We start from the raw sequence: 24,617 nt of genomic DNA, 5'->3' as shown, positions 1-24,617 counted from the left end.
ATGCATGTTTACAGCATAATTGTTCAGGCAATAAACAGAATCACGTGGGGTGCATTTTGGTAAGGTCATCTTTAATTCTCATAAGGATACATATGAATGGGGATGACAAAAGAAAAAAACTGCATTGCTTATAGTGAAGACATTCTTTGAATGAACAAGGTTTCCAACATAAAGACAGTCCGTAACAAACACAAACATAGTAAACAAAAGATAACTTAACTTATTGGCCCCGCAACTACAATATCAGGGTAAGAGAAACAATGTCAAATAAACGTCACTATTCACAACAGATCATAAGGAATAGCTGTAAAAAAAAAAAAAAAAAAAAAAAATATCAAATGTATTTACTGTTGCTTTTTCCTTCAACAAATCAAAATTAGTTTCCACATCACAAGAGGACGGTATCACAAAAACAAATAGAACCATTAAAAATGTCTTTGACAACTCGGTCATCTTTCCACATCACAAGAGGACAGTATGACTATCACAAAAAAAGTTTTATATAACATGTCAAATCCATTAACTGAGAAGTACCTCTGAAAAAGAACGGGCCTGCCCTTTTACAATACTCCCCCCCCCCCAAAAAAAAAATCACTATGACCAAAAGAAATAGCAACCACTCAGTTCATGGTTTTTAACGCAGATGAATGCTTGCTTACATTGAGCTTGATGACTGACAGGCAGGCAGGCAGGCAGACGGACAGTCTGAGGAGGAGGTCCCCCTCCTTAGGACCCGTGGTAGAGGAGCATGGTGCTGAAGAGAGCATGGTCGTACCGCTGCTCCGCTTTCACCGACGTTTGGTGTTCCACCTGGCTGCCTGCGTTGCCATTAGCAACCATGTTCTCAACTGTATCCCCGTAGCCAACATGGAAGAAGTCGGTGGGGCCGGGGGGAGGACCACACCCATTCAGGTGTGTTGGGAGGCAGTGCCCGTTTGAGGGGATTCCCTCACACCTCAAACCTGCTGCTAGAGGGTCAACTGCTGCTAGAGGGTCACCTGCCATTGGAAATGAGACACCTGGTCAAAAATCAGGGCGACATACGGCACACTCAACTAAATGCTGTAAAAGAAATGGCTTAGTTCTAGTTAGGTCAATGTTCGGGCAGCTAGGGCCACAATGTCATGTTCATGTTTTTTGGATTTATTTAGTTTGACAACATTATACTACATGAGGTACTCCTAAATGGTTAACATTTTCAAAACCTCAATGGCTCCATTTACACATAATCTTGGTCAATAGGTTATAGAACAGATTCCAGTAATCCTTACATAATTGAATGAGTTTTGACCTTTGTCCTTGACTGCAATGTTTAATGTGACATCCTTCTCAGCACACTGCCCTAGTTTTGTCCCCCTTTCTATTGGTTCATCCGTGACTCCAAGGAAAGAAAATCCAAAGTCCTTTACGTCTGACGTATGTACGTGTCATAAGCCAGAGCCAGACGCAGCATGTATAGGGATGTTAATGAGGCTGATGATCGTCTATCCAGGCAAGTTTAAAAATATAACGAAAGAGAATTTGGGTAAAAAATAATGGAATACCATGCTTTCATTAATTAACAGAGTTATTCAACTGAAAGCTCCAATGCTGTAATGACAGCAAAATAACTGTTAAGTTGCACACTTATCTAAATACCACTAGAGGTCACCAACCTACTCAGCTATTCAGTGGAGCACTATGACAAGATGAAATGCATTGCCCCTCAGTGTTCTCATACCATTTGAGGCTGGTGAAGGCAGAAATCAGAGGATGGGCTCACTGTAATTCATGAAATGGAATAGAGAATGGTATGAAACATGTCCATGCATTATAATGAGCCTGTCCTCCGATTTCTACGTCAACCAACCTCCCGTCTCATACCATAACCATGAGACATAACTTTCACATGCACATACACAGAAATGAAGAGACAAACACACAATCATAGCCACCACAATGTTAATCAAATGAATGAACATTTAATGAGTTTACAGAATACAAAACTAGTCAGCACTGGGCACCAGAAGCTATAATTTGCATTAACAAATGGATTCTACTCCTTAGTATTTCAGTATAGACTGGATAAACACACACCAGTACAACGATTTTTCCTTTACGCACAAACCAGTTGGAGGCAAGGATGGACTGAGTTTGACAACCCATCTATGAGCATTTCCAATCTTCTCCGGAAATTATTCAAACTATCAAGAATAATAGCATCGCCATGAATATACAAATTGTCATTGTTGCAAAACAACGGCTTTAACACTCATGAGTCTCATCAATCAACAACTCAACCTCTATCTTTTGTCACTACTGTGATAAGCAATAATAATAATAATAATAATAATACCAATACAACAAAAAACTAAATGCTTAGAAAACACAGTAAACTGACACCATTTGGAACACCACACAGAGATCATTCAGTAAAGCATACAGTCTCTTCCTAGCTAATGCCAACCATACAATAGCTCCTGCTCTGCCAGCAATAAAAACAGAGACAGGCTACGTAGCACCTTGGAACTACCTACATACAAGCGCATATATAGAAAAGCTGCACAGCGAAGTTTTACTTTATACATTCATGTTAAGATATGCTTTGGCATAACAAGAGAATTCTTGTACAAAAAAAAAAAAAGTAAAATACAAAAACAAAACAGCATAATATGGGAAAGGGGAGTTCATGTATGTACAAACCGGGGTAGACTTTTAAGGGAAAAATCAAACTCATTCAGACTCCTAAAACCAAAACACATATCCTTATTATAACTCTAAGGGCAGGAATGTGTTTAGGCCTCTCTGATATGAGATGGACAAATTCTCAGTATTGGCTAAAGTGACGTTGCAATAATGCTTGCGCTAAATACAGTCAAAACAAATACAGTCCGTAACAAAGACTGATTTGCCGATTGTGGTGAGCTCTCATCAAGAAATCCCTGGCTGATTTCAAACTCATTTATCATGTCAGAATCACTGCACATTTATGGTGGATCGGGAACAAGGAGCATCAGTGTAGCCTCTGATTAGTCCCTAACCTTCTAAGTAAGCCAGGCGTATTTCAGAACATTGTTACCTATGCATGGGTTATAAAGGAACGTTGATTATCATTTTACAAATTACAAAAGTATTAGAATTACAATGCGCAATGTAGGTCTGTGGCAGGATGATTGTGCAGCCAGAATTCTTCCTTTTAGTTCTGGGGTTTGCCAGAGAGGGAGTATTTTACAAGAGTTTTGTGGATAGTTCATTTAAAAGCTACAGGTATTCAACAAAGATCAGTCAAACTAAATCCATGTTTAGCTATGAATGGATTATGATGAGGCAAATGTAGAATACATGTATGTATACAAACACATTTATCTCTCTAAAATCACAAGAGAATATCATGCCAAAAACCCATCAATGTCACTATAGATATAGTGCAATCTGTTGTAAAAACTTGGCAGATGGGACCCAAAAGATATTCCACCAGGATACGACCTCACGCACACGCACACAAACACACGCACACACACACACACACACACACACCTCTACAGGTAGGCGTAGGAATTAGTGCAGCGACAGGGGATCTGCATGGAGGCCACAGTGATAATTTCCTGCTCTTTAGGGGCAGTGTTTGACCCAACCACTCCCCCCTGGTCCGGCGGGCCTGGTGCTGGTACCGACCCATTCAGCCCAAATGCAAAGGGTCCTGGCCCACCTGAGCTCACAGCTGGTGACTCCACATACATGCTCTCCATCAGGTCCTCTCCACCACTGCAGACCAACCCGTTCCCGTTCAGCATGCCCAGTGGTGCGCCCAGACCTGGGAACACAGAGTACCAAAAGAGAGAATGTGAGGAGTGGTTATACAGGTTGGAATATCATGAAGAATACAATTGAATGGAATTCTGTGATAATAGGGATAGGGCAACTTATCAAAAAAAAAGAAAAAAAAAGAAAAAGGAGGCAGAAGAAGTGTATGAAGAAGAGCATGAAGTTTATATATATATAGTCCCTCATAATTGAAATTCAAATGGAGACCATTCCTGTACACATAGGCTGTCGGGAGGAACGTATTGGTGTGCATACCCAGGGGTACCAAAATCCAATTTGAGGTTCAATTATTCAGCAATACTCAGCCACTTCTACCAGTCATGCCCCATTTCCTGATTCCCCTCTATCTACTTCCTGGCATCCGCTCTGAACTCTACTCCAGAGTTTGCACAAGCCCAACAGAACAAAGCGATGCATTTAGGCATGTCAACCTCAAAGACTTGGCAAGCAGCCAAGAGTAAGCCAGCCTCCCCACTTCCTCAGACACAAGCTGTAATACTGCAGAATAAAGGGAACAATGTATTCAAACCAGTTTCACAAAAGGTCAGCTCTCCCAGGTTAAGCAAAGTTTGAAAGCAGGATTTTTTGGAGCTTTGTGAGGTTTAACACCACTTGATATTTAATCATGCACAATTTAGTAGAATGAAAGTAAGAGTGATTAGTTCAACATATAAAACAAAACAAAACACCTACCTCCATCCGTTCTGGCCTTCTTGATTTGATACGCATCCATGCTATCGAACGACCTCTTTCTATTGGGCGCCCCGTTCAGAACACTCCGCCCCTGGATAATGGGGTGGGAGCGGCCTCCGTTCTGGGCAGCACCGTTCAGGCAGAACCTGTTAAACTGGGCCACGTTTTGGTTCCTTTGAAGGTTCTGCGCATTGGAGAGTATCTCGGCACACTGGCGGAACCCCTGGGCATGGGCCAGATCAGCGGCAGTCAGCCCACTGGCGTTCCTCATACTGTGCAATAAGAGAGGTGAGCATTAGAGACCCCCCACACTGCCATTGTCAGGAAAAACATACACAAGCACACACACACACACACACACACAATACACGCACGCACACATACACAAAAGTCCCTAACTGCCTCTGCTACCCTACCACCTACTACCATCATCATCACCATCATCATCATCAGGGAGAGATGACGAATGATCATTTTAGATCATGTGGTTTAAATAAAATAACTTAAATTAAAATCGTGGCATAAGACTACTAAGTCTATTTTTTTTTTTAATTAAATGTGAACAAAGAACATGATCAAGGTAACTGTCAGTATGCATACATTCTGCAAATGTCTTAAATCTTGTAGACCAATTGATAAACCTTGGTATGATTTTTGCTTTTTGCACTAAAAATCTAAAACCAACATCCCCAGAAAGAATTGATTCCAAAGCATTTTCTTGGTTACTTCTGAATCTTCAGAAAGACAAAGCTGAAGCAATGCAGCTTCTCTGAGAAAATAAATGATTATCCAAGAAGTTCAAGCAGCACAGATTAGCAACACTGCAAGATTTCTGCCATTTTCAGTTGACCCCTTTTTGCGATTCCTCAAGAATATTGGCTTCGAAATAAGACATTTTCCACACACACTTCCAAAACAAGAGAAGTGAAAAGTTGTATATACGGCTTTATAAAGATTCACATGTACCGAGAAAAAGCTTAGCCAAGCCTTTTAAATGGAGAAGAAAGTGTGTGTGTGTGTGTGTGTGTATGAAGTGAGCAAAGAGCCATGGAATCTAACTCTAAATAAGAGAACAGTTCCAATCATGACAAAGCCTGGAGAGAAGACTGGCAACACAGGATCAAAGTCTTCAGAATCTGGTTCAAGGGGGGGGTCATCATCCAAGGGGGTCCACAGACAGGCTTTGGAGGGCTTCGGACTCCTTGCTACTCATGCACATAGCTCTTGAAGGGGAGAGAAAGCTAGGTCTTCACCGAAAATGTCTGGACATCCATGAATTTTCAGAGGCAGGAGGAAAAACAGTGAGGGAAAGAGAGAGGGACAGAATAGAAAAGCAAGAGAAGTATCAACTAAGAGGTGAAGCAGAGGGTGGAATGTGTTTCTTCATGGAGAAAGGGGTCATGAAAACTGTCTTCCAGGGGAGTAACAAGAAGATGAGACTCAACAAGTTGGAGCACTACAGTGCCACCCACTGTTTAAGAAGAGGGGGAGAAAGAAGGGCAAAATATTTAATATGGTTGACAACAACACAAGCAACAGTGTTGGTATTACAATGGACACCAACAAGAGCCATTGCTAATTTGGACTCAGATTCAGGTGTATGCATCGCAGACAGTCAATTTAACCATACCCTGTTGCAGTGGTAAACCTGTGATTCTACAATGGGACTTATGAATGAGCAAACAGACATGTGTGTAGCATATATCACCCATTGGCAGTGATTGAGCGTGTAATTGCTTTAAGGCTCCGATTACATCGTCATAGGGAAAGAATGTCACTGTGTGTGGCACGGAACAGTATTAGTTATACCTCATTATACTCACTATTGTCTGAACTTGTTACCATTTAAGAGCATACGTGTACGCCAAAAATATGAGACAATTAATCTTGGTGCGAGTGCTGTACTCCAAAAATGATACCTAGCCAGTTGGATATAATTTAAAAGAGATTAGGGTTCATTAAATTAAATGTGGAAATCATTAACATCTAGCTCTTTATTTACAGTATCTTGTGTTCTAAGACAAATGAGATATCTATATATAAAGCTAGCAAACAGAGCCAGGCCAAACAGACTTGATTTTAAGTAGGTCATAGACAAGCAATACAAATCAGGTAGGATTTTAAGGTCACTGTTCCTGTCCTGGCATGTACAGTAGCCGACCAAGAACATTCCCTTGTATGGGGAGAGAGAGGGCTGAACTAATTCATGGAACAGATTCAAACGATCTCCAGGAAGTATCTAGAATATATTCATAGCAAACAGAGAGGTTGCATGCTTTATTGCTTGAATGCCAAACGGCAAACATTTCTATTGGCTGACATGGGAACAATTCTGCACTTGTTGCTCCTAAGCTAAATGCCATTGGATTCTACAGCAAATTATTTTCCAAGGGAAACAACCAAGTCTTTGTGACAGTAATGGGGGTGTCAGGCTCACGTGTTTTGAAGACCGCACTTGTATTTGGATATTAGAACACTTGACCCTCTGTCAGTAGCCCCCCCCCCCTCCCCCATCTCATAAATGTCAATGTAACCTACTAGGAAAAATGCTCAGTTAACTATTTAGGTGGTGAATGTTTCTCTGAAGGGAAAATGCATGGATGATATTCAAGTTGTTGTTTGAATATGTGAAAAAAAAAACTTTAGCAATTGTAAAGCCTTATGAACTGCAAGGTGCACCCACCCAGTGACATCCACCCATTCAGTGATGTACTATTCAAATGAGATATTTGGTTTGCTCATTCATAAACTCTGTGGGCTACGGCCTGTCTTAGAATCCCTATCTCAATAGGTGTGCACAAAATCAAACAATACATCCAAACAATATGCACTGTAAATATAGTGCTTAAGACATCACATTCATCTGTTGAAACAAAACAAAAATCACACATGATTAACTTGCATACATATCCCATTCCCGCCCACTCATTTCTGACCAAGTTTTAAAAAAACAAAAATTAATGCTTCCAAGTGATTCCACCAGCAAATAAATGCTATATCGACATTGAATATCATTGTAAGGAAGTAGATTGACGGGTCTCACTATAAGAAGTAAAAAATACTTACTCATGGTGCCAGACAACCAAAGACAATCACTGTGGGAAATTACAGGGAGAAGATGTGCACAATGAACCTAGCGGTCAGCCTAGAGTTTTCTTGTTGATTAATTGATATACTGCATGTACTGAAGTCCAATTCTTTGTAAAAAAGCATTCTTGATGACTTTATGATCAACCAAAGAGAACATTAGCAATACATAACAGTAAATGTTCATCAAAACGATACATTAAAACAATTGTACTAGTTATAGCTGAACCAGGACACAAATGATGATCAGCCCCAGAAAGGTCAGTTTAGAATGATCCCTTCCAAGGATCCCAAAACCTTGTCTCACTGTTCACATGGAACATTCTACTACCCAAACCATTCAACCCATGCTGACAAAGCCCAGATGTGTCATCTAGAGAATATAATTAAAAGATCAAAGGGTGTAGCTAACCTGCCTAATACTCCTACAACTTGGTTTAGCATAGATCAAATTACCTAGTTCAGTTACACAATCCTTTTAAAAAGATGCTGTTCACCCCCCTCTGAGAAATGCTATGGAATGTGTTATTAAATATAATTTTGTTTATAATCTAATTATGTAAACAAAATAATTATGTTTGTAAACAGAAACTGTACAGGTCGGCTATATCAGGCAAGGAAAGAAATGGTTGTGCTAACGTTGCGATAACATGCCTTTGGTTGACCATAAATACACACAAAAACATGGTTTTATAATGACTAGATACTGGTTTAAGTAACTAAGAGGAGAATAGTTGCTTTACTATTTAGAATCTGTTAACAAAAGACAATTCTTATTACAGTATAACTTATGGTACGCACATTGGCATAACTGAATAATCAAAGTCAGAGTCACCATACCATGTAATGTATCCCTAAACAGATCTATTGTCACCTTGTGGTTCTTCTATATAAAGAACACCCACAAATTAAAATGAGTTGCTCCTCACCTACTAAGAATAAGTTTTGACTTAACATTAACAATTAGGTAACAAATAATGCTTTAACAATACCATTGCCTGGAAATGGTATTGCCTGTTAAATTAACTTCACTATACAAGATGTGCATTATTCATCTCAAGATGGACCAGTTTCCATAGACTTCAATGGTAAGGAAGTCTTTACCCTGATAATAAGCCATCTACTTGTGATTAAGAATAAAGCTTTGGACGCAACATGCTGTCGATCACAAATAGATTCTTAATATAAGAAGCAAAACGTTTAAAACATCATTGTGGGATGTTCTTCTCCTCTATGGACCTTTGTTCTTTGGTACACATCATCCCCATTATATATTTCTGATTACATCACAGTTCCACAGGTTTGTGGCTAGCCTGGTTTCAAGACTGTTTCTGCTTTGACCAACCAATACTGTTTGGTATGATAACCACACAGGTGTTGGTTGAGGCAGAAACAGACTGGCATCCAGTCTAATTTCTGGCACCAACATATAAAATAAAACTTCTGGTAAAACTTGAATAGGAGGCAATGCCTACTGTCCAAACACTTTGTCAATTCTACTAATATGGCAACGTAGCCAATTGTGGCCAATCCTTCACGTAAAGTATAACCATGAACTTCTATCATGAACTCTCTTAACTGCTTATTAGCACCACTGTCTGAGTTCTCAGTACTATACACTGAGATAATGGGCCCTGATTTGATTGACACTGAATTCATTAGATGGAACAATCTCTCTATATGTATCAATTAGGTGGCCACTTTCCAGATAATCCCCTAATCGAGACCTGTCAGTCACAGTATGACATGTTCAGCATAGTGAGTAGGCCAAGTGTAAAATGCCATCAATAAACCCATGATTAATAATTCAGTTGGCGATGGCATTTAATTTACAGCTCTTTGCCTCAAACAGTTTAGGGAAGATTAGCATTTACATATAAATGACCAAACTATCGAATGGATTATTATTTTTATTTTTTTATTAAATCATCTCTGTCCATGAGATCCTGGTATGCTTCCCTTTTGAGATGCAGAGATGACCATGTTTACATCATAAAATTATTGATTTTATCAGTCATGTTTGTCCATGTGTAGAACATTAATTTTGAGTTCATGATACACTTACATTATCAGTGTTAGGCCTATTTATTGTGCAAAAGGCAATCCCTGAGCTTACTGACAGAGGGATGGCAAGAGAGAGTGACTAGAGGAGGAAGAAAAATGGTCTCCATAGTAACCACTCTATTTTGACAGCACTCAAAAGTACACCTAAATCCTGTTAAATAGTGTTCTATTTATTTTCACTGGAATAGAACGGTACTAGCCTGGTTGCCCCATATCTGTTTGTGCTATACAGTCAACTACTATTGTTGTTGTGATGTTTGTCATGTTGCTGGCACAAACTTATCTGTGGCAACCAGGCTAAAGTATCTCAGACATAGCGTACTGTATGTCTGCAGGACTTTAAGTAGCCATTTTAGATAATGGATGTATTAGAGTAACCATTTAGCATATGTTAGTCCTCAGTGAAATGAATTGAGAACAAATTGCAAGTTAAATGTAAGTACGCCTGCAAAGCAGTGTGAACTTTAATGAGTGTACAGCTCCAACCTACTCTGATTAGTGAGGTTTAAATCCAGCAGCCGCTTTAAGCCTTTTGCCCTTTTGAGGATGGTTATTTCTTTGTTTCTGGTGAAACTCATCAAGTAGCTCAGTGGGAGAGCAAATTGGATGACATGCTAGGTTTGGCATGAACAACAGAAATTTGATTGCTGTCTCGCTCAGCGGAAATCCCTTTGATAAGGGAGGCCTCATTTTCATCTTCCTCCCCCTGACTCCTGACCTATACACCCACCCTCTCCAGTACCAGCATCCTGACATTCCTCCTCATTCTCCTACAGAGTCTTCTAATAGTGAAGATTTTGTTTTGTTTTTGTCTGCATGTCAGCTTGTTTTAATTAATCTAATGGTTCATCTTTTCTACCCTCCCCTTCCTTACCCCTTCAAAATCAAGTCCCCTAGGTCAAGGAGAGGCAGATGAAAGCCAAGGCCAGCATATTACAGATCCCAACCAGATAACATCACATCACAAAGTTATAAGAAAACATATTCGTATAGTGAGACCAGTCATCTGTGCATTAAAACTACAGGATACCTTGAATAAACAGACAGTTGGGTTTAAAGAAAATCTGGAAAGAGGAAGCGTTAATTTTTCTTTTTAAATGCCTGGTATCCTCTGCTTTTCAGTTCAGAGCACACAACCAATGCCCTTTTCTGGCTAACCTATCACCTTGGAGAGAGATCCTAGAATCATGCTAACATCTGAGCTGTGACTCACATAAGACTGATTAGGCTACGCCTCGCTACTCATTAATGGGTCCTATGGTTAGTTTACAAATAAAAAAAAACAAAAAATAAAACAAATTGAATACAGGAACTCTTTTAACAAGTGTAATAATAAGCAAAGCATGCAGGACTAAACATGTCTACAAATCATAACTGTTTCTCTTTTTTATTCATTATCATAATATCCTAGCATTAAAACCAATCACCGCAAGAAATACCTCAACAGTTTGCCAGTGTGTAGATAGGAAGCGATAGTGAGAACACTCAATGCCACAACAGTACGGCTATCCCAGGGAACGGGCCAGACTCTGCAGTGTCTATTCTCCCACTTTTCTAGGATTACTTGAAAAAATCAAGTCATTTTGAATTCAATGGCTGCAAAACATTGAGACGTATAGGTTTCGGTTTCTTGTTCGTTAACAATACAAAAAAAGAGAAGAGATCATACGTTTTATTCTTTAGTGTTTCCTTATTGTCACTTTCATAAGGCAAAAGGTGACAGGAGATTAGAAAATCAGAACAGATCTTATAAGTTATCAGAGTAAAAGGTTAATACTGCAGGTGACATTCAAAACAAAACATTTTTTTTCTACGTAGCAAAATATTATCTATATAAAAGGCCTATATATACATAAGATGACAGTTAAAAACCATTGTAACAAAATGATTGTTAGCATGATACAGTTAAATAGTTCAGGCAATATTGCTGTGCCAGTCTGACTCTATTCACTGCACTACTCTGGACTATTCTCTATACACTACTCTACCCGAAGCCATTCTCTACCCACTACCCTACTGAGCTTCCCCCAGAGTGACCAGTGGAAACCCCTGGACGCACTTGGAGGCTCATGACAAGAAAAAAATAAATAAAGTTAAATCAAATGAATGATCTGATATTTAGGAATATTTTATCATTAAAGCTATATGCATGTTTAAGTATGTGGTTTTGATCCAAAATAAAAAATAAATCTGTTTGATTTTTTTTTGTTGCGTTTTCTTTTGGCTGTCACTATTTTATTTATTTATTTTTAAACTTGAATATTTGATCTGAAATTTCCTCAATGTAAAGTAAAAAAATAAATAAAAATAAACTGAAAGTACTGAGCATTGCATCATTAGACAAAAGAGATGCTGCTCTCCAATGTCTAGAAAGTGAGATGTGAGAGTGTGTAGATCGAACATGATCAAGCTTCGTTGAGTTTGTTTACATACTGAGATGTTTGAACATGAAGCACAGGTGAGTGATGCAGGCGGGAGTTTCCTGAAGGCTTCATAGCATTAAAATCATATTTAGCCAACGTTAGACTTGAGATAACCTTAGGGCAACAAAGCTTTGAGGAAACTCACCCCTGGAAAGTTCAAGATGATGAGTGTTCAACAAGAGCATCTCAGCAGAACAAGGGTACAAGGTGCTTAGTCAACGTAATGCCACACTCAACAAAAAAAATGATGTCAGTCTTGAGAAAACACTTCAGATACCTGAGACGGTTCATGGACAAACAACCAAGGGCAAGTTCCACAGCTTCAGGAATTTCCCAAGAGAATAACAAGAAAAACAAATAAATAAAAATGACAAATATCTCAAGGGCTGAATTAGGTCTGAATCCTTGGATCCATCTTCGAGGGGAAGTCACTGACTGTTATGCATGTATGTTCTTTGAAAGAGACAAGAGTGAATAGTGCAAAATGCAGCAGTACTAGTTGGTGAAATGGGAGAGGTCAGACTAAGGGGGAGAGAGGAAGGGGGGAGGGGAGCAGACAGGAATGGAAGGGGAGCAGAAAAGTCCTCAAATGTCCAGGGCAAAGGGCACGGTAATGTTAAGCCAAAGTCCAAGCAGCAATAATGAGGGGACCTCTAGGGTGTGGGAAGAGGGAGGAAAAGTCCTGGACCAAGGTGACAAAGTGTCTTAAGCAGCATCAGCTGAGATGGTGGCCGGTGTTAAATAGCTAAGGGAAAACGTCCTCTGAGGTGACGGGGCTCGGATCATAAGATGTGCAGATGTGCTGATCGTATAAAGTGTAAAACTGTGTGCAGCAGCAAGTTGTTGGAATTCCCCCAAATGGGCTGCAGGTTTGACCAACGAAGGAATTTCAGATCAAATCTCCAAGTTTGATAAATAGCTTATTATTCTTAACTTATTTTATAGTATTACGTTCATATTACATCTAGATCACACTTCAAATGGATGTTATGGAGACGCTTTTGGTTGCAGACTGAGGCTTTACAGAGAATGGGAGAGTGAGGACATTTTAAACGCTCGATAAATGAAATCCTCCTTATGGAACAGTGCCATAGAACACATTAGTGACACAAAGGATATCAGCTGCTAAGGATGACTGATAGCACAGGAATCCTTTACTGAGGCATCAAAGCAAGTGTCTGAGCAATTGTCTGACAGTTAAGCCCTAGTATTTATAACATGTATAAAGGGCTGCATGTCTTTTACACTTCAAGCATCTACCCTTTCACTCCTTAAAATATGATTATATACATGGGTTCTGTTAATAGGAAGTTAGAATGGGTTACAGAGGAGAGTGCAATATCAAGGAATCTAACTTGATACTTAATAATTAATAATTCTGCCTCACTCAAAAACTAAATGAACCTGTTTCCATATATATATAGCAATGAGAAACGACTCCCTATGTAGAGTTATTGTGGCTAGCAGAGAGATACAAACGACAGTTGTGGAAACTTGACGGTTGGCACCAGTGGCATCCGTACGGGAAGGTCTATGCAGTACGCACGACTTTCCCAAGAGCTTCCATTAGCATTAGAGATGGGTGAACTGACCCTTATTTTATTAGTGAAGTTTACTGAGAACATGTTCTCTTTTGCAGCAACGACCTGGGGAGGATTTAAAATGGAGTATCAAAACCTAATTTTAGAACTATCTGAAGCAGCTAATAAGAGTTAACTCTCTATATGCAGCACTCAGAATTATGCAAGAATAATGATTGTGTCTATCCATGGATAAATTACATTAAATATATTTAAAAGTGAGGTCCAATAGATCATATGATAATCCCTGACCCATTTTATTTACTTTAGATACCATACCAATGTCTAGTGCTTCAGAGAGTCAATGATATGAAAAACATTTAACAAGTGCCTCTAGATAAGGAACATATATTGATGCATCCATATAAATCACTGGTCAAAGTGTTTCCATTACGGGTTTCTTAAAACGACTAAAGCTCTATCAAATATCTCCTCCTCCTATCCACTAGAAAAAGTATTTCATCCTTTACAGATGATCATGAAAACATTTTTTTTTTTTTAATTTGATTTATTTTTTCAAAACCAAGGGCCCTTTGAAGCACTAGAAGAAAATGGATGCATGCATACTGGATACTGATAAAAGTCCATGTTTGCTGCAAATTATCAGCTTTAAAGCTCTTTTGTCCAAAAATGTTGGTGCTTTGTGAGTAATTTTGTGACACTTTATAGGGCAACATTGTGAATTTGAAGAAAAGAAAAATGATCATCTGAATGTCATGAGCCTCCTTCTCCTCCTCTAGTTTGCCTCTTTGGGTTTCCTTCCATCTGTCTTGCTCTCTTGCTCTAGAATACTGGGCAATGAGAGAAAGAGCATCTTTCTCAGCTACAGCTGTCAAAGGAAACAACATGGTGACATCAAACAGTAACTTAAACAGCTCCACAGAATCATTTCTAAGACTTTCAGGAAAATAATGTCAGTCATAAATAACAGTTCTAAATTGTTCAGTAGCTAAATGACCAAATGCACTTTTCATCATTTCACCTGAAGCATTAATTGTGGAATCTGCATGTAATGCCTGTGATTTCAAAATGCCATGGAAAACAAATACTTAACCAATGTCATCTGGGTCTATAATCTTACTGTTAGAATACTCAATTAACTGGAGCAAGATATTCCTGCATAGACCAATTAACAGAAGTAAAAATGCAAATGATATGTCTAAACTAAGGCTTGTACTATCAAAGCGACGATTAAATGTATAAAGTTAGGTGTAAAAACTATGGAATTAATTTAGAATCATATAATTGGCATATTACACCTGTCAAAAACTATGACCAACTATCTGCTACACAAATAAGTACGTCATCACTCGCTATTAATTCAATTAATAGGTCGCACCTCAAATAAAGCGCAAGTAATTACATGATAAGTGTAGGTAGGTAACAATGTGTAAATGCAGTGAGGTTACAGTACATTGTACCAGCCCATTTGATCACAATGTTAATATAGGCTCCACTAGCAACACTTCAGCTGTTCAGCATACATCAGCTGTTATCAAGGTGAGGTTGCCTATTGTCACCTGTAACACCCTAGAATAACATGTTCTACATGGCTTTGGTTAAAGTCAACCAGCTCTACTCCCTGCCTTGCCAAGTCGGAACATGTCTGATTACAGTGAGATCATAAACCCAGGTGATCACATAATGGCCAAGTATGAATAAATGAGACACGCATGGCATATAAACTCTGGTAGTTTCTGGACTCAACTGTGTGCTCTGATTGAGATAAACGGTTGAAAAGAGAGGCTATAGACTACAGATTGTCCCACAGATGGCACTAAGGTGATAGCTAAAACATGCATTTATTTCAGTCAAGAATTCTCCTGTCAAAATCTAAAATTTAAGCACAAGTCTTTCCAAGAAGTAATAATAGTGTTCTACCACAATCTGTCTATTCTAGCCCAATCTGCTGAGAAACTGCTGACACAAAAACATACCTTTGAAAGTATCTGAATCTATGCCTGTTTGTGTGTGATTTTTCCATATGACAGACAAGCAATGAAATCTATTTAACCGAATAATCACAATCTTAATGGTCGTCATTCAAAACGTAATGAAATCACTGCCAAATTGAGACCATCTCTGCAGTCTTTCCATTTCTCCACAATGCGTATTGTCCACAAAAATAACCCCATACATGCCAAGAATCTTGTACAGGCAAAGTTTCAATGCTATCCTTGTAGTTGATTCACAGACCACTGTCTACCTAAACATGGAAGTCTCAATCAGCAGTACGTGTGTCTATCACCATTTATATTTATCTAACTTTTCACTCATTTGCGGGAGGCTGGGAGAAACCTACATAGTGATCACTGGACTGTAAACAGACTGCCTAGGGAGGGTAACCAACAGTGACAATGAACACAATCAGCATATCAATTCCATTAACCACATATCCAGAACAGTTATACCATTCCCTCAACAAGTACCTGGCCTCTGTTTTTGACTATCCATCTTATATGCATCATCTGTGGGACACTGCAGACATACCCTCTCCATTTGATGAATCTATATTAACGCAGGGTTGAGGAAATTTGTTGTGCGTCGCTTTGGATGAAGGCGTCTGCTAAATGCCATAAATGTAAATGTAAATGTAAATGAAATTGTCTTTTTTCAGAGTAGTTAATGAACCCATTTACTTGCAAGGAGCTACGGCGTTGGCACACATCAGGAAACAGGCTTGGCAGGGCCTTGGGCATCTATTCATATCAGACTCAACATACTGAAGGTATAACATTAACTTTTATAGGCAATAGAAATGACAGTAATATGCTGAACTTGATTATACCCGTTGATACCCAAACAACAGGAGTTGCCACGGGTGAGGTGTGTCTGTGTGGCTTAAACAGGTTCCCCTCAGGTAAACCACCTACTTTCTGGAAACGTTAAGTGCCAGAGTAGCCGGCTGGGGTAGTTTCACTCTCGTGTGCGTGTTATTTGTTATGACCAAATGTGCTTTTCTCCTGCATTCCTCTCAGATCATGACAGCTGTTGCATGACAGTTGGTTTTTTTCCTGACTTTGAAGTTGCAAGAAGGGGTTTTCTGATGATGTATTTAATGTTTCATCAGCTCGGTTGTTATAAAAAAAAAAAGGTGTATTCCAGAGACACTCTGTGAATAGCCCAAGACGCATGAAGAAGTCTGTGTCAGACTGTTGCTGTGTGTTCGTAGAGTGTTTCTTCTTCTTCTATTTATAATGTTTTATTTTCCATGTTTGTTAAGGGACTCTTTACTTTCTACACTGAAGGCAATGAAAAAACAGGCAGTTTAAACACCTGTTCTGTCCCTGTCTATTTAGACAATATGGAAGGTAACACTCATGAGTGTTCAAACAGTCTCACAGTGTGTCTATCCATCTCTCTCTCTAATTAGCTGCCCTTTAGTAGTGATGAGAGACTATGGCTTAGGCCCAATACCCGGAACAACTTCCTCTTTGTGTCTCCTCTCGTTTGAGACCACTGATCTGAAAGGACTCGATACAGCAACTGGGAAGCAAGGAGGGCTGTTAGAATGATCCAACCACCAAGCTAACCCGTCGCCTATAGAGTGTCCAGTCCTCTCAGATCATTTGGTTAAAAAGAAATGAGAACACGGGAGAAATTTATCTGTGCGCATCTCCAAGCAAGTAAAAAAAAGTATTTCAAAAGCTCTGCAACCAAATTTAACTTAAACCAAAACTGACAGGTTTTGTTCAGGTCTGGCAGAAATCTACCTGCTTTCCTCCTCTCCAGTGACGGCGCTTTCAGACAGTGAGGAAATGTGCATTTGGTCAGCCACTGCAGCTATGGAAATAAGACACTTACCAAAGTAACCATAAACAAGGAAAACAACTTGAAAACCTAAATTCTACAAAGATCATGCAATATACAAAGCTAAGAAGGCAGTTGAAATATAACATAAAAGATAACTACAACCAGACAGGTGACATTTTCAAGAGAGCTCCATCAAAACACTTATGATTCATCAAACCGTTTCTACTAAAGACACTTCTCCATGTTCACATTGTTTTGAGTGCAGGAAGGACATTGACACCTGATCTTTTTTCTTCTTTTTTTTTTAATCAGTATTCTAACCTATACTTAACTGGGTCTTATGGTGCACACTTTAAATAACAACACATTGCTAGACTCTCCTTCTCTGGTCATTTAAGACCTGAAATGATGTGGAAATCTTTTACTAAAAAAGATAATGTTTAAACTGATCACTTTTAAAGTGCACCTAAATCCCTACTGCGTCATCTGTCCAGAGAATGTTATTTAAAAAAAATTTATAATACAAAAAAAAAAGATACAGCAACATAGATGTGAACATGGGGTGCAGCGTCTGGTATTCAACAAAAACCCACATCTTAGCTGGGTGTTGATGGAGCTCTCCTGTAAATGTGTAGCTGCTGGCGCCTTAAATGAGACGTTGGGTGGTACAGTGAGGGGGGGGGGGGGGGTGAGACAAAGCACACAAGGTGCAGTAGCAGGACTTACTCAGCTTTCGCCCCCTGAATCAAGAGAGCGTTGACACATTCCACACTGCCCGCACGAGCAGCCTTATGCATGGGCGTCTCACCCACATAGTCCTGCGATAAGGAAGGGGGGGAGAGAGAGAGAGAGAGAGAGAGAGAGAGAGAGATGACACATGGTAACAAGAGAAACTGAAGCTTGCTCTTCAGACAGAAAGACAAGACACTAGCAACATGGGAGAAAAAGAACACAACCAAAAACAATGTAAGGAGTTGTAGCCTAGCCTAATCTTAGTGTTGGTTTCCTGAAATTAAATGTTTTATCCTCCCTCCCTCCATTAAAACAGTGTCTGGTAAAGAGTCTGGCAGACACAAGGGTGGAGCTCTCCAGGCCTGAACTCTTCACCCAGACCTCTCAGCCGCCCACACAGCTGTACAGTAACAGCAGCAGGAAACAAAAATGAAAGAAGAGTGACAGAGACAGCCAGAGAGAGAGAGAGAGAGAGAGAGAGAGAGAGTTTTCAAACAAATCCCCGGCTCCAGCCGTAACTGCTCCCCCAGAAGGAATGTGAGCCTTTCTGAAAAGCTGTGTTGACCCTACACTCCATCACTGGGTGAGTCCATTAAACCCAGGAAAGGGGGAGGGATGAAGTAGATAAGGGTGACACTGTTGATGGATTTGTAAATGGGTGGGCTAAAATATTTGTTGAATCAATTACATAGAGACTGAAGCAGTCTTATAAATTAAATCAGTGATGTGTTATGCCAGGAGAACAAAAGATGTAAGGGTTATGTAATCGTGACCTACTAATCTGATTCCTCTGCGTCAGAGGTGATGGTGGTGGTGTGTGCATACAAAAGAGAATCGGAAATGGAAGAGAATGGGAGCACACACACATGTACACACAACCAGACAGAAATAGACACAGAAACCAACAGACAGAGACACACACCCACACCCAATAGATAAGCATACATGCTGTGCACACAAACACAAACACACACACACACACACACACTGAGTGGTCTGGGCTCAGACAGGCTTTTAAGCCCATCTGTAGGCCTAATCCAACAGTGGATAAAAATAGACTGCCTGCTCTGCTAAGGGTGTTTAAAGTATTTACAACAACAACAAAATCATTTTGTGGTGCCTCCTGTATTTTATTTATTTTTAAAACTGTCTTTCGTATATTGAATCTATACAACTCCTCAAGGGTCAGCAGTTGATCGGGTCAAATGGCCCAAAACCAGGATGATCCATCCCTCTGATAGGATTAGCCTGAGCTCAGACCTACACACTTAGTGCCATTTATTTATTTTATTACGGCATTCCCCCAGCATGACTAATCAGACCAGAATAGAGAGGAGGGGACCGTACCTGTCTGTTGATGTCGGCGCCAGCTTGCAACAGCCACAGCAAGCACTCTGGGTGGCCTCCAAAGGCAGCGATGTGAGTGGGTGTCTGAGCAAACCTTGAGGTCACAGCATTCACCCCACTGCCCACCTGGACAAGACGCATCACACACTCCAACTGCGTGTTTGTGTGTGTGTGTGAGAGAGAGAGAAAGAAGGTGAGAGGAGGGAAAGAAAGTAAAGAGTGAATTTCAGGGGGACGTGGTTCCCACCATGTCCCACTCATACAGTATTAATCACTAAACCATAGCCCTATGCTGCCTTCTATCTTGAGGAAAACCATGCCTTGCATCAACACATTGTAATGAAGCAACCAAAGACAATAATTGGCCTTCAGCAGGCATGCGTTTACTGTAAAAGGGATTCACAGCTATTTGTAAACAAAAATCCTGCAGTACAGTAAGGGATTTGAAATAACGCCCGTGGCGGGCAGCCCTGCCTAAACTTGATAAGACTGAATCAGTTAGGCAACATAAACCCGTTTTTTTTTTTTGGCGCGTTGACCCATTTCAAATGGCATTTGTTCGGTTTTCTACTGGTCGAAACCGCGCCACGGACATTTGATGTTCTTGAGTGACACCTCGCATTACTGTAGCTGTATTATTATCATTCAAAAGTATTTGCTATCCAAATGGGCCCCACAAATACAATATCAGAAGGAAAGAGTTGGAAAAAACAAACAAACAAAAAAGCCATTTTCAAATTAGCTAGGGAAACTGACAGCGAAGCTATCATTACCCCCAATCAACATTATTCTGTGTCCACTCTAACGGCGCTCGGTAATGGCGGCTGGAGATCTCCGACACCCCCCCCTTTGACAGAAAATATCAATGTGTAGACCGGTATAAGAAAGAACATTGCACTTTACCTTTCCGAAATGAGCAGCCCAATGTATGGGTGTCCAGCCGTAGAAAGAGTCCTCTACAGCTAGGTCGGCCGGGTTTGTGGTGCACTGGAGCAGCGTGCACAAGGCACCGATATCTCCATCCCTGCACGCCCGGTGAAGAGGGAAGCGAACATTCAGCACCTCCTCACTCGAGAATCCAGATTCGATGCCCACAGACATTATCACGCAATTATTCTAGAGGAAAAAAAAACTATTTGAGCAAGAAAACAACAATATACGCCCACGTCTGTTCCAAACGTTGTTCTTCAAATAGAGCTTTTGAGTGGATTTTCGTGAAGTCATACGCCACCTTGCCTGCTACCGCTGCGTTGCTAACAAAGGATGGCAAGCAGCTTCCGCGACTCGTAGAACGCACTCTGAAGTGAAACTTGAGGAGCGTGTTGCAAATCCAGGGCTGGATTTTTCCTGTTCTTGGAACCAGGACTAAATTCATTTGTTTGTCCTTTGCTTAGATTCAACATTTTAAAGCCACAGCACAGTCTGCAATATTTCTTGATTTTGAAGACTATGATTTATTTATTGAAATGAGATTCGTAAACTACACCTCCTCCACTTTTTATTGTAAAAAATATTGTTAACAAATAATATGGCTTCAAAATAATAAAAAATAAAATAATGCTGCTCTAGTGGAATGTAATTTATTGAACACTGCAGACAGTCATTTGGCATTTCAATATGAAAAATAGGGTATGCATTTGCTCCATTGTTTACTTTTTTGTTGGTGGCCCTGACCAGCAACGACGACTTTTCAAACTAAGAGTTCTTCTGTTTCATTGTAACTGGACTGTTTAGGGACACCGACACCGTATGTCATCGTTGCTAAAAAGTATTATCGTCTTATTGAACAATGTAAAAATAGTTTCTCTCTTTAAAAATCACTGTTTTGTAATCAATATATTAGACAGAATAACATACATTCACACATCAATAACCAATTACATAGACTGTTAAAGCATTAACAATATCACAAATGCTTTATCATGAAACATCTGATAAATATATGTAGTATATGTATCTATAGATTGTAAATGGCTTTCAGGTGCATGACATCTCTACCAGTGCCAATAAATGACACTACCTGAGACACGAGCTGAGTTCATACTAATCACAGTTAAGGTTAGTTCGCCCTCTAGTGTTTATCTCTATGAATGAGAAACAGTTACAAACGAACTACTCCAGCTTTCCTGACTAAAGAGTTAAAGTTGTCTCAAAAAAACCTCCGTCCAATCACATCGTGAAAATGTATATTAACAGAATCTGAAGTCTAATATCAGAAAAGCACCATACAGATTGTAGCTGGGGGTAAAATGTGGCGTAGGTCAATGCCCTGGCTTACAATAACAATTGTACATTCATGAACAGTGACATACTAAAGCCAGCTTTACTGTGTGAAGATTGAAAGTTGTCTTAATAAAACCAAGGTGAAATCTTATCATGAGAATGTCTACCAAAGAACTACCCCACATCACTTTTGACCCCCTAGCCACTATCCGGGCCCAGAGAAGGTTTATATATAGGGCTATAAGGTTTTTATATATATAGACCAGTTAAAAAAAAACTAGTCAGACCAAACCCTAATTCACACTGCATAGCCAAACTGAGCTGAGCCAATCTGAGCTGTACTGGGCTGGCCTGGTTGCATCCACCATAGTTGCTGAAACAGTGCTGGAACGGATAATATGAAAGGAAAATATCCGAACCAGTATTGTTCGGGTCGGCCCTGCAGTGTGTAAAGCCTGCAAGCTTCCAGATCAAGACCAAATGCAGTGCTAATGTGACGGGTGGGATTCAAACCCAGATCTCCCATGTGGAAGACCCAAGTGTCTACTATTAGGCCAAGAGAACATCCTCAAGGTCTTAGGGCGACACTTGAGTTTATATGTCTCAGGCAGGGCTACCTCGTCACAAAAGCGTGATTCCAAATCACCTCCGCTACACTGTCTCCCCTCCTGTTTGTATTTTCCATATTAAGATACCCAGGAATTATTTTTTAAAATTCAAATCTAAACTCAATGGGCTGGTTTCCTTGACATAGATCACACCTAATCCTAGCCTAAAAAGCATCATCAATTGAAGTGTTCCATTAGTTTGATTTAGAGGACTGGGTTTAATCTGTGTCCTGGAAACCGCCAAACAAGATCTTCAGTGTCCATTAATCTACCCTTTTTGTGGGACAGAATATTCCGTTTATGCATCCTCGACGGAAGTAACTGGTATAATAATGGGGCATTGCCGTTAATTGAGTACTTTCCACTGTCCACTAGGGGGAGCCATTAACTGCAGAAGTCTTGTCCTTCCATAACTTCAGCTCGACAATAGTCCCATTTCAACATTTGCTAAAACTGTGTGCATTCCCAGAGCAATTGCTTTTCTACAGCCACAACTCAGGCTTTTTAGCCTCCCATTGCCCTCATCAGGCCCAGGTGTTTCAGATTCACCCAAGCAAGACTTTTCCCTTTCAAGTGATTCCATCGGCACACTAGCACCGGCACAGCAGTTGTGTGACACAACAGGCTATTGAGTGAATTGTCTTCCATTCGTCTAGTTGTCTCTGCCAGAAGTCTCCCCACTATTTTGTGGGTATGTCATATAGCTGAGTCTATCTTGAACTCATTTACGCTTTAATTAAATTATCATTGACATTTCAGTCAAAAACTGTTCCTCTAAAGAGAAAATATGTATTTGTATCCCCCCATCCAGGGCCGGCTAAAGGCATAGGCCATATAGGCGGTCGCCTAGAGCGCCACCTTCTGGTGGGCGCTGAGGTAACAAATGAAGAAAGAAAGAAAGAAAGAAAGAAAGAAAGAAAGAAAGAAAGAAAGAAAGAAAGAAAGAAAGAAAGAAAGAAATACACTTTGCACCCCTGTTGCTCACAATTTTTCGTCTGCTCAGTGTGCAGTGCTAGACTGAGTGACTGATGGACAGATGTTAAGAGGCAGATATCTATTTTCACATTTGATTTAATAATGAAAAGGTCCGAGCCTTCAGGACCTTCAAATCCTAATCTCGCCTAGGGCACCAAAATGGCTAGAGCCTGCCCCCACCTCCTGACTTATATGATATACTGTATCTGTAGTGCTCAAAGACAGACATCCCATGAGATCAGCATTATAGTTTTCAACATGATTTGAAGCTATAGGCTTACATCTGATGTAGTACTTCAATTGTTTAAGTATCCTTGAACAACAAAAACACAAACAATGGTGGACTGTAACAGTCAACACTTACTATTCTCATCAAGGTATCATTAAAGCTGGAGTAGGCAGATTACTTGTGTCATTACACGCAGTCAACTATCAGCATGTCAGATGTTCTTAGAGAAGATCCAGTTTCTATGACTGCCCCTCACTCTGAAATCGTTCTCTCAAAATTATCCCCACTCCTGTCCCAATCCAGCCAATCAGGCCAGTATAGCAAACCAGTTCTCCAGTGCAGTGGAGATGGGTTGGTTCCCCAGACTCAGATTAAAGGACAATTTCACAGATTGTCACCATGACTAACAGCAAGTCAGCTGTGGTTTTTGTTGTCTAAATAGCCAGGAAATAGAAAGAAATTGAGCAAATAAGTGAGAAAATAGCCTTTTATTTGACCAGGAAATAATATGTCAGAATGATGAACTCCTACAATGTCCATAGTGCTTTGCGCCTCCCAGCTAGCCACGGAGGTGTGTGCGTCTAAGCTAAGATGCACATCAGTAAACACAAGGGATAGATGTATGCACTACCAAGGTGCTTATGGATGTAAACAAACCAGGTAATTGCCAATTCAGAAACATTAACCTCACTCTTCCCCAAAGCTCCTTGTAGTTTTCAAAAACCTGAGATTACCCTCAAATAGGTCACTTAGGGTAAAATCCTCAAATTAGCGATACCTGGCTTTGATTTACAGAATGTATTTGGAAGTAAGGTGTTCTGGACAACGTTGAAGTAAAAAAATCTGTGAAGTGTCCCTTTAATATGTTCTTCTTTCATTATTTAAAATTACTGGAAAAAGACTATAGCTTCTTCCATTTCAGATTCAGTTATACTATTCCAAACACCGACCACATGAGGGTACTAGGACTGCACTATATCTGGTTTCCCAGAGTTCTATCTTAAAAGGATAGTTTACACACAAAATAAATCTCGGGGCAATCTGGGATTCAAACAACAACAAAGCTGTCTCTCCAACTCGGGATGGGGCTGGAGAAATG

General features: G+C 39.9%; 1 protein-coding gene across 1 annotated transcript; it reads right to left on the bottom strand.

Annotated features, from left to right (window-relative positions):
• Positions 1-50: 50 nt before the first annotated feature.
• ankrd10b (ankyrin repeat domain 10b) lies at positions 51-20,731 on the bottom strand. The gene is made up of 6 exons (XM_083682344.1): positions 20,387-20,731; positions 19,484-19,636; positions 18,131-18,222; positions 4,498-4,769; positions 3,689-3,793; positions 51-998 (listed from the first exon to the last, which is right to left on the bottom strand). The coding sequence occupies exons 1-6, from the start codon at positions 20,582-20,584 to the stop codon at positions 727-729; spliced, it is 1,092 nt and encodes a 363-aa protein (XP_083538470.1). The 5' UTR covers positions 20,585-20,731; the 3' UTR covers positions 51-726.
• Positions 20,732-24,617: the final 3,886 nt, after the last annotated feature.

This window comes from Argentina silus (assembly GCF_951799395.1).
Source record: "Argentina silus genome assembly, chromosome: 12".
NCBI classification, from domain to species: Eukaryota; Metazoa; Chordata; class Actinopteri; order Argentiniformes; family Argentinidae; genus Argentina; species Argentina silus.
This window is presented reverse-complemented; position numbering and strand designations above follow the sequence as displayed.

Bases quoted from the DNA above. Each gene is read 5' to 3' on its own strand.
- ankrd10b (XM_083682344.1), bottom strand. From the start codon at position 20,584: ATGTCTGTGGGCATCGAATCTGGATTCTCGAGTGAGGAGGTGCTGAAT. The intron at 18,223-19,483 runs GTACGGTCCCCT...TCCTTATCGCAG, and splicing joins GCGCCGACATCAACAGACAG to GACTATGTGGGTGAGACGCC. The intron at 999-3,688 runs GTGGGCCAGGAC...TTCCAATGGCAG, and splicing joins GTCACCAGCTGTGAGCTCAG to GTGACCCTCTAGCAGCAGTT.